Source organism: Gekko japonicus, unplaced genomic scaffold, assembly GCF_001447785.1.
Source record: "Gekko japonicus isolate JY-2015 unplaced genomic scaffold, Gekko_japonicus_V1.1 scaffold1050, whole genome shotgun sequence".
In the NCBI taxonomy this organism is placed as follows: Eukaryota; Metazoa; Chordata; class Lepidosauria; order Squamata; family Gekkonidae; genus Gekko; species Gekko japonicus.
The window spans coordinates 410,374-421,744 of record NW_015172034.1 but is presented as its reverse complement, the minus strand read 5'-3'; the positions used below and the strand labels follow the sequence as shown (position 1 = coordinate 421,744).

Here is an 11,371-nt window from a genome sequence, read left to right as displayed (position 1 = left end):
CTTTCCTGCTACGTGGCATCCGGAGAACCGTGTCCACTCGATGTGAAAGCAGACTCCACTCAAGCGCAGGGGTTGTCTGCTGCTTTTTATCGACAGATTCCTCTGCCGGCAGCCTGGTCAGCAGAGGACACATTTGTGAAACACTAAACTTTAGACCTTCGGGCGAGGAAAGACACAGATGTGGGCAAGACTATTCTGCAGGCTCTGTTCCAGTGAGAGACTCACCCTGCCTCCTCTGATGAGTAGCTCACTAATGGTCCCAATGTGAGGCTGCATGAGAAGATGGAAAATGAAAACAGAGTTGCACTTACCTGTAACTGTTGTTCATTGATGTCTTCTGTGCAGACGCATGTTCCCTCCCTCCTGGCCCAACGTGAGCTCTCACAGGGCCTATTGTGCCGTGAAAAAGGAGCTTGCAGTGGCTTAGCAGGAGCTGAGGGAAGGGGGCACCTGCCCATGGAGCATGTGGTGCATTGGGTGGGAATTCTGCACATGCACTGGCTCCAAAAGGGGTGGGGCACCCCCTCTTTGGAGTTTTTTTAGCTAGAAAGAAAATGTCCATGGCCAGCCTGTGCAGGCACAGTCCCAATGTATGTCTGCACAGAAGACGTCGATGAACAACAGTTACAGGTAAGTGCAACTTTTCTTCTGTTAAATTTTTATCAACTGTGCTAGGTTATTACATCAACATTTCTTATGAGGAAAGAGAATCTTGAAATATCACTGCTCAAATAATGGTATCTTTAATACAATATCAAAGAGAAGCTACAGAACACTGACACAGCTCCAGGGACTTGCTGGATAAAAATCAAAGAATGGTGTGAAATCTGAATATTAAATATAAGGAAATATTGTTCCCCTTGGCCTGTGATGTCTTTTCTATGTAAATGAGTAGCAATAGTATTTAGCAGCTCCCATGAATAAGGTTTTCTGTTGTTGTTATGTCTGGGTGGAGTTGTGTGTGAAATAACACCATAATCTTTTTTTGAAAAGCTTATACCATTTGGTGATCACTGAAAAGAAAGAGGGTGCTAGTTGCAAATAGTGTATCAGAAATGGTAAAAATTTCATCTGAACTCCATATAAATGTTTTGCCAAATCTAAGAATTTTTAGAAAAGTTTCTTGTAAGAAATGGGTATCTAGTCTTGTGAAGCTATGTAATTAACAATACATTTAACTAACAAGGGTTCTTGTATTCCAGGATGACTCCCTTGTAGTGTGGAAGGAAGTGGATCTGACCAGGCTCTCAGAAAAAGAGCGGCGTGATGCTTTGAATGAGATTGTTATTCTTGCTCTGCTGCAGCATGACAACATCATTGCGTATTACAATCATTTCATGGATAATACCACGCTGCTGATTGAACTGGAATACTGTAATGGTGAGCGTTTTCTCTCATAAACAGCAAACACCTCTTCCATCTTGGGTTCTCTGGGAAAGACAGAATGCAGAAAGGCAGTGTCTTGTTTATAGCTGTAATGGCAGATCTAGAAACATGAACCAGATTAATCTTGGAAGACTGCCATTTATGGTTTGTGGATAAGTAATCTAAAACATACTTGTTGGGAAGCAGAAATAGCTAAAGGAGAAATAGAGCGAAAATTGGACGTTGTCAAATACAAATAAGAATATTTGCAGAGTAAATAAATTAGAGACTGTGTTATATGAATTCTCTACTTTATTTGCTCTGCAAATATTCTTTTGCTTGAAAATAAGCTTTCAGTCATTTCCTAGCATACTATGCAAACTGTTGGATATTGCTGTGATGGGGTTTGCAGTGCCATATTGCATATACAAGCTTTTAGTGATCACAAAATGAAGTGGTTCGACAGAAACACCTTTGAGAAAATAAAGCATAGAACATGTGACATAACTACTATTCTTGAAGTTTTCGTGCCCCTTCTTTTGAATTCATGGTTGATTTGGGTATTGTTTTTAGCCCACTACAGAACCTTCTAGTCTGCCTTCCCAATTAAGGGTACAAATTGCACTGAATTAAGTATCAGTTCTTCTTACTTTGGATCTGAATTGCATTCAAATTCAGAAGACATTATAATTCATAACATCAGTGATGCACATTCACTTCTTCTTAAAGGTCTTCCTTGTGAAGACAAATCTGAGAGAAGAGCTTACTTTAAAAGTTACATGTGTGTCCTGAAGAAGAGCTGTTGCTGATGCTGGAAGATACATTTTATTCTTTTGAATTTTTTGCCTTCAAAGCTCCTTGTGCTCAGGTTAGGTTACAATCAGCAGCAGTTGAAAAACACGAGGGAAGATGGGCTTGTTTTTCACACAGAAGAGATTTTAGGAATACAGTGAATTCTTGGAAGGATTTCTAGTAAATACTGATACAGCAATTACAGTCAATAACAAAATATTTCTCTCAATTACAGGGGGAAACCTCTATGATAAGATCTTGCGGCAGAAGGACAAGTTGTTTGAGGAAGAGGTAACGTGAATGGTAGTGGGGATTACCATGCTGCTAGTTTGCTGTGGAATCTCCCAACCTTTATGCCTTTTCAGTTTTTCTTTTCCCTTGGCCTTCAGACTGTATTCTTCTAACAGTGCAGTCCTATGCAGAGGTACATCTTTCCCAGCCCATTCAACCCAGTGGACTTAGAAGTGTGTAACTGTGCTTAGGGTTGAACCAAAACATGGACTTCATTGGTCTGAGAGAGGTGTACCTCTGCATAAGATTGCACTGTGAATGTGGTACTCATTACTCTAGGGTTGCGGTGCTCATCTCCGTTTCAAAGCCGAAGAGCCAGCGCTGTCCGAAGACGTTTCCGTGGTCATGTGGCCGGCATGACTAAACACCAAGGCGCACGGAACGCTGTTACCTTCCCACCGAAGTGGTACCTATTTATCTACTTGCAATTTCTTGCTTTCGAACTGCTAGGTTGGCAGGAGCTGGAACTAGAGACAGGAGCTCACCCTGTCTTGCGGCACCCGGGTCTTGAACCGCTGAACTACTGACCTTCCACAGCCTGCAGTTCAGCGTCTTAACCACTTGAGCCACCGCAGCTCACTCTTCAATTCAACCTTAAAAACTAGTAAGCAGACAAACACATGTATTGTTTGTTACTTTTACAGTAATTTGGTACTCAGGGCAACTTAACATTTTAAAAGCCTTCATACTGAAATGGCTAAACACAGCAGAATAAAATACATGTTTCTTCAGCTTCCAGCAAAAGTCTATGCAAAAAAGTTTTTCATTTGCTGATGGGAACTATATCATGAGGAAGTAAAGAAGTTCCACGATTCAGGTGCCACAAGAGAAGAATCTGTGCTGTACCCTCTCGGATCTAACTGTAATAAATGATAATATATGAAACAAAACTTTTCCAGAAACAAGTATAGAAATGCACTTCTAAACATATGTAGGACCTACACCAGTGCTCCCTCTAAGCTGTGGAGTCTTGTGAACAAAAATTCTAATTTGTGAGCTATTGGCATTAAAGTTGTGAGCAAGCGATTTGGCTACTGCATACATTAGTTTGCTTTGGAGCCATCCTTCCTGAGCTAAACTGAGCTAGTTCACACTAACTCAGCTTAAATGGAACACTGACCTACACTAAGATTTATAAAGACCTCTTTGCTTCCCAACTGTCCTGGAAAGTTAGCTGCTGTCACTCCTAATTATTTTTTAACTTAAGTTACCAATTTCTTTAGCAGTTCTCACCCTGCATCTTGCACACCACATGAGCAGATTATTTTGGAAAGATTATTCTTGGAAAAAGACTATAGCACTGAGATGTCCCTACATTTGGTTAATTTTCCTAGGAAAGATGCATATTTTTGTTTTGCTCATATGTGAATATTCTTTCTTTGCAGATGGTGGTGTGGTACGTATTTCAAATTGTATCAGCGGTAAGCTGCATCCACAGAGAAGGAATACTTCACAGGTGATGTGTTTAATGAAGCTAGGACGAATAGTGATCTAGTTTCTGAAAGTAAAACCTGCTTGAAAGCCTCATTTCTCCTCATGATGCAGCACTTCTTTACTTTGGAAAAAGGAAGAAGAAATAGGAATTTTGTGTCTGTGTTCTTTGAAGGACTGTCATTTTCTTCAGTTTGCCTCAGTGTTAAATGCAGTCGCTTGAGTTCCTCACTTACTGCATGCATTTACAACAGATAGGAAGGTCGACACATGGCCGCAGTAATGCTAGCACTTTTCAGTGAGCCAAATATGATTTACTGAGAAAATGTTTATGCAGATGAGATCCTAGTTTTCTGCACGAAGTACTTAACAGGAAATATAAAAAGATAAAACAACAGCATAGGAAAGAAAATAGTCTGATGGCAGTTTCTCTGTCTGAAGGATGCAGGAGCATTCTTGAGTCGCTTTCCTATGAAACTCTGTATAGCAAGACCGTATGATGCTGAAGGAGACTGAACCCTAAGAAAAGACTCACCTATTGTGAGGCAGAGAATAAGAACAAGCACCTGTGAAATAATTCTCACTCCAGCTCCCCCCAGCTATGTTTCACTCTTTAGAATTCTGAGAATGCTTCAATCAGCCAAGTGGGAAGTGGAATCTCATAGCTCTAACTGCAAAACAGTTTTTCTCACAAAGACGTTGTGGATATGATTTGTTTTTTTTCACAGTAATGGAGCTTACCATAATGTTAATACACCATTTAGTTTATATTTTGCATCTTTATAACAACAAGATAATTTAGTTTATATTTTGCATCTTTATAACAACAAGATAATAATAGCACTCAGCACAGGTAGCCTGCCTCATAGGCATATTGTTTGTAGTCAGCTCTCTGTTTTATTGACATGGTGTACATTGTGCGATTTTAGCCTGTTCCCTTGAAAGAGTCCTACCTTTTTGTAAATCCTTTAAACTAAAATTGTGCCTCTTACTGTGAAGTACTTTATTGACAGAAGGCAAGCAGAAGCTCAGACCTCAGATATTCTTGTATCTTGGAGGCTCCTAGTTCTCTAAACCACTGCTGCCGTTTTCTCCTCTTGAAGAAAGACTGAAGAAGTTACTATTCAAAGGCCAATTAAAACCTTTTGATTTATAGGGGCTATACTAAGAATTGATTTCAATTAGAAATACATTCTTCTGTTCTTTGTGGATGCAGCAGAAATCTTGACAAAATACCAGCAGTTTATTCTGATGGCTGTGAATCAAAGCAGACTGAAGCAGGATTCCAGTGGCCAGGGAGCCGATCTTTTGTTAATGAGTTCACCTTATTTTTCTACTCAAGCACACTTACATTGCAATTCTAAACAGAGTTACACCTTTCTAAAACCTTTTATCGTGATGGAAGGGTGTAACTCTTCTTAGGATCGCCCATTAGTGTCCTTCTTGCTCCCTTTTCAATTTAGAAATACACACACACACATGTTAAAAAACTAGGGTAGATTAAATTGAATTTCCTAATGCAGGTTACATATGGTAACACCCACACAGAGGAGTGTAAAGCAGTTATCCAGTCTGCCCACTATTCATATGGTGACAGAGCATATGGCAGTGGCTTGTTTACAGAAGGTCCCAGTTGAAAAGAATTTTGGGTAGCAGTTGTTGGGAAATTCCTTTCTCTAGAGCTGCCTTATGTGGAGTCCATCTAGCTCAATATTATCTACTCTGCCTGGCAGCAGCTTTCCAGAATTTCAAGTAGAGAACCAACACTTGTTAATTTTAACAGGAAATAGCAGAGACTGAACCAGCCTCTCAGTTGGCCTGTATCTTTACAAAAATCCTGGAAAATGAAAGTATTAATTGATATAAAATTACATTTTTAGAAGTATGAGTTTTATTTTTGTTTCTGTTCACGTGATGTAATACAACTTGATTGTTGGTTGTTGCAGTGAAACTCAGAGAGGCTGTAAGCATGGAGAGGAATTCAATTAAACTTGTAAGAGTAAAATTAATGAAAGATGAAATGGCAGTATGCAAGTCCTAAGCATGGTGGACTGAAGAATTGCATCAAACTTTACATTCTTTTTTTTTCTTCTGTAGAGATATAAAGACATTGAATATCTTCCTCACTAAAGCAAACCTCATAAAATTGGGTGATTATGGCCTGGCGAAAAAGTTGAACTCTGAGTATTCCATGGCTGAGACAGTAAGTATCTGCTCTCTGCGTTTGAGACAATTTTTTTACCTTTCCCATTTGGGATTTATATGTGTTGCCAAAATTTGGGAGTCATGAACGCTTTATGCTGGTTTCTTTCCATACTCCCCTTTTAAATTCTTTCATTAACATTTACAAACTGTTTTATTGCTCAGAAGGTGCTGTTGGAAAATGTATCTTCACCATCTGCTCAGTAGATTTTTTCTTGGTACTTGTATCTTATTTCTAATATTATAAATGGTTGGTTAGACTGAGATTATTTTTCTTACAATGTTCCAAACCATCAAACGTAGCAATATTAAAAGAGTTATTTTCTTCCTTTTCGTATGTAGTTCAGTTTTTATGGCTTCTGCAATCTCTTCAATCTTTCAGCTTTGGCTCCAGAAATCATCATTTAGTTCTCTCTCTTTGATTTGCTTAAAACTGTAGCCTATCCCTTCGGAAAGGCTTAGCTGCTTCTTAGGTCATTTTTTGCTTCTCACAGGAACATGTTTCCTTAAACTGTCACACAGTATTATTGTTCACAATGTCATCTTTCCTCATTTGTATTGGCCACAGTGTTATAATACAAAAGCAAAATGATAAAGCAAGAAAATTTAAAATATTGAGTTTTATTTCTCCAGTGATGTGCCACTTATACATTCATCCATCATCTATCATATTTGTCTTCAGGAAAATAACTTGGAATAAAATGGTGGTTTTGAGATTGGGACCGTTCCACATTCTACGGGGTAGCAAATCTGAATTTGCTACTAAATGTACTCCTGACAGTGAATAGTGACTAGTCCCTGTTCCCTGACAAATATACTGGTGTTGTACTTGTCTGCCATATATATACCTATAATATTTTTAGGTGTACTTTTACAAAGAGAAAAAGGAAAAAAATCTGTGAAGCAGCCCCAAAATAATTTATTCTAGAAGAAGCACACAGAGTCTTGCAGTTTGTATTGTCTAATTTAGAGCAGGGTCTGTCCTATTTCATTGTCTCTGTGAAACAGAATGCTCTTTTCAGAGCATGCCTCAAATGAAATAACTGAAATAGATCAAAGCCCTAGTAGTACATGATGCATTTGAAAGGTTAGATGGGCCAGGCCTTCTAATTTTGTATTTTTTCCCTTGGCACCCACACTTGCAGATCTCTACATATCTTACATCTCTGCATATCTTGCACTATCTGTCCTCATTATGTCATTGGTTTCCTGTCATTTTTTGTTTAGTTTGACTCATTCCTTACCCTTCATTATGTTTCCTTTCTCATGCATTCAGCCATTTATTTTCGTTGTAATATTATTCACAATGCATCTCCAGTTGGTTGAGCAAAATTGATAACTGAAAGGTAATTTGCTAGCCATTTTCCAGTGGTTAACAGGATGGTGAAACCCAGTAGTTACTTATAACATCACAGTCTTAAACTCTAAGCATCATATTTTGGGGTTGGGTTATATTTAAAACAGGAAACTTGCCACTTGCAGGAGTAATGTAACTCCTGTAACATAAACTATGTCTGATGATATGATAAGGATCTGGATAGAATATCTCTAATATTTTTTTATTTTGTGTAGTTGGTAGGAACCCCATACTACATGTCTCCTGAGCTCTGCCAGGGTGTAAAATACAACTTCAAATCTGACATCTGGGCAGTTGGCTGTGTCGCTTTTGAGCTTCTCACACTGAAGAGAACTTTTGATGCTACAGTAAGTCACAACTGTGATGCTGCATAGCTTTCTTTTCTCTTAGTTTTGTCTCTTCCTTTTTGTGTGTGTCTTAGTTGGGAGAGACTAACCCAGTGTTGAAAATTTATGAAGTGAGAGATCTAGATATACTGGGCATCTCCTCTATAGGGGTGCTGGTGCCCTTTAGTCTGGTCCTGAGCTCCCTTGCTGATGTCCTGCTTGCCTACTTAGAATGGTGAATAATAGCTTGCCTTCTCAGGCAGGTATTTCATCTCCATTGAGCTTATTTCATTATTTCCTTTTAGAATCCATTGAACCTCTGTGTGAAGATTGTGCAAGGCAACCGAGCCATGGAGGTTGATTCCAGTGTGTATTCTCTGGATCTCATTCAGATGGTGCACTCCTGCCTTGATCAGGTTGGTGAGAGAACAGCTATCTATCAGCTTTGGTGTCCATAATAGAGTGAGGTGGAGGCTGGTCTTGTATAGGCTTCAGCAACTAGAGATGTACATTTCTTGGCATTCTGTGCCACTGAACTCTTAATACTTTGAGTTAGTGTTTTCGGCTGTCCAGGAACTCTAGCAACAGGAAAGCAGCTACCCAGTCCCCTTGACTTTGGAAAGCTCAATCTACAGTTTAACTATTCTTGTTTAACTTTTCACTTTCTGCCTAATACTTTAATTCTTTAGCTTATGGGGAAATGGAAAGAGATCACAAAACTGTGGTTAGCTGTTCTGCCCTAAGTCATTGTTTTAAAAAATGATCCCTTTCCTTAGGGAGTGACCTGTCCCTCACCTCTTTCAGGATCCTGAGAAGAGGCCTACTGCGGATGAGCTCCTTGATTGTCCCCTTCTCAGCCAACGCAGGAGGTAAACAGTCATATATGTCTTGAACATCATGAGTATTCTTTATTTACTTCCTTTATACCCATATTTGATTCTAGTGGGAACCCTTGGAGTCTGAAATGCAATTCTTTTTTTTACGGACGTTAAAGTAGGGCTGTCATTAAAGACTCCCCAAAGAATGTCTCTGGAAAAAGTCAGGTCTTACAAGAAAAAAGGGGCTTTCTAATGGTATTAGAAATTTTATAAATCTAAACACAAAATTTTAACCCTTGTCTTACATTATAGAAGTACAATAAGCCTTCATATGGGGATAATGCTGACCTACTTTACAGGGTTGTTGTAAGGATTACAACAAGGTACTGTATGTGAAGTGCTTTAGAGTAGTCAAAACAATAAAATAATGCGAACTATTTCTAATAATAGATATATGTGAGAATTTGTTAAGAATACCTTTTCAAGGAGCTAATGCATGCAAATAATGAAGTTGTACAAAACCCCCTCTCTTCCACTGCTGTAATACTAGACTTCTGTCTGGGACACTATACATCTCTTGTAGACTTACAGTACCAAATGATTTATTGTATGATATAAATGAAAATCCACCAAATATCATGGCACCCAATTGACAATTGTGCTGGGCAGAAAGCACAGAATTTGGCACCCAGTGTTTGCTGTCAGTGCACAAAATGGTGGGGATAGAGAACAGTGGTGTGTGTGTGTGTGTGTGTGTGTGTAACTTTTCTCACTTGCCACTCCTCCTGTGTTCTCTCCAACTTCTTTTTCCAACTGTATTTGCTGGCGATGAAAAATAGATGGGGGTGGGGTTGCAAAGGAAAAGTAAGAGGAGGGCTAAGCACTCCTCTCCCCATCAATGCATATCTCCTGCAAACACATTGCTGGAGATCTATTGGGAATCTGTTGTTTCCTCCTAACACGTATTTCCACTGTTAGCCTTCTGAAAGGAGCGTCTTGGATGACTTCTGCAAGTTAAGAGGAACATCTTCACATTTACCACATGGTGCTTTTAAACTTTTTCACTCATATATCTATCCACCCTTTTCTTTAAGTGCAAAAACTTGACAGCTAATATAAGAAACATACATAAATGCTGTGTTGCACTTACATAAGATTTCTGCCACTTCCTCATTCTCACTGCAGGACCCCACTTTGTTTTCACTGACCCCCCCCCCCCTAGGAGCAGGATTTCAGGGAACACAGCAGGCTATAGTGGGATGGCACTGGCACTGGCATTTGATCACATTTCACCACTGATGGTGGTGCACCAGTTTAGTGGGAGTGATTCCTCTGTGTGTCTTGTGGTGATGGTAAAGCATGTTCTGATCTTCTATGAGAAGCACAGTAGTAATAGATGGTTGCTGATCTTAATGTTTATTCTTTCTTCTGGCAGGGAAATGGAGGAGAAAGTTGCACTGCTTAATGGCCCAAACAAGCGACCAAGGTAAGACAGGAGGTGTTTGTGTGTTGAGTGGCACTGAAGAAAATCAGTCCGTAGTAGGATGGCCAACATCTGGGTGGTGGTTGAAAATTTCCTGGGATTACAGTTTATCTCCAGGCAACAAAGATCAGTTCCCATGGAGAAAATGGCTGTGTTGCAGCGTGGACTCTATGGCATTATATTCCCCTGAAGCCCCTCCCTTTCCCACAGCCTGCCCACCCCCAAAATCTTCAGGAATTTCCCATCCAGAGCCAGCGACCCTAGTCTCTACACCCCTCACTTGGTTGAAAGTAACAGTGAAACAATGTTAGGTTTAATTATGTTTTCAATGTATGATGTTATAGGATGTGATAATTATCATTTTATAGAATTTAAGGATGCCCTACCATTCACTATAAGCCTGAAATGACTTCACACCAAATTGTATTCTTTCTGCTTTGCCTATTAATTCAATAGCTGTATAGTTTTACAATAAATTATGCTGTAATCTATAGTCATCCTTTATTTGTTGCGTATCTCGGGTACAAATGCTGCTGTGGGGTTTACTCCCCTCCCCCTTTGAGATGACAGTCAGTTACTGGAAGAGAACGCTTAATAATGGAGAGAGTGAGATGTGTGTAAATGTTTAGAAGATGGTAATATTCTGGACAAGGTTGCCAGACTATATTATTTATGAATAAATTAAATAGTACCAGCCCCAATACCAATCCTTGTGGGACACCACTGCTTACTTCCCTCCATTGTGAGAACTGTCCATTGATTCCTACTGTTCGCTTTATGTCATGTAACCAATTTTTAATCCATAAGAGAACCTATCCTCTTATCCCATGATTGCTAAGTTAACTCAGGCATCTTTGGTGAGTCCAAGGATATAACGTCTACCGGGTCTACCAGGTCACCATTGTCTACATGCTTGTTCACTTTCTCAAAGAACTCCAAATGGTTGGTGCGGCAGGACTTCTGTTTGCAGAAGCCATGCTGATTTTTCCTCAACAGGATTTGTTCCTCCATGTGCCCAACAATTCTGTCTTTGATTACAGTTTCTACTAATTTGCCCAGCAGAGGCATTGGGCTGATTTGCCTGTTATTTCCTCGATCCCTTCTGGATTCCTTTTTAAAAATTGGTGTTAACATTTCCCACTCTCCAGTCTTCTGCTTCAAGGGCTGAATTTAGTTATAGGTTACATATACTGGTTAGTAGATCAACTGTCTACTAAGTTCCCTAAGAACTCTTGGGTATATGGCATCAGGACCTAGTAGGTCTAGAAGTTCATCTCTGGTCACCTCAATTTGTCTCAGTTCTTCA

General features: G+C 39.5%; 1 protein-coding gene across 1 annotated transcript in view; it reads left to right on the top strand.

Annotated features, from left to right (window-relative positions):
- Positions 1–11,371, top strand: part of NEK9 (NIMA related kinase 9) — a 36,997-nt gene that overhangs the window by 5,618 nt on the left and 20,008 nt on the right. The window contains exons 2-9 of the mRNA XM_015420640.1: positions 1,203–1,380; positions 2,393–2,448; positions 3,834–3,904; positions 5,977–6,082; positions 7,654–7,785; positions 8,070–8,180; positions 8,569–8,633; positions 10,018–10,068. Coding sequence (XP_015276126.1) covers positions 1,203–1,380; positions 2,393–2,448; positions 3,834–3,904; positions 5,977–6,082; positions 7,654–7,785; positions 8,070–8,180; positions 8,569–8,633; positions 10,018–10,068 — 770 coding nt within the window. The remainder of the gene's footprint in view (positions 1–1,202; positions 1,381–2,392; positions 2,449–3,833; positions 3,905–5,976; positions 6,083–7,653; positions 7,786–8,069; positions 8,181–8,568; positions 8,634–10,017; positions 10,069–11,371) is intronic.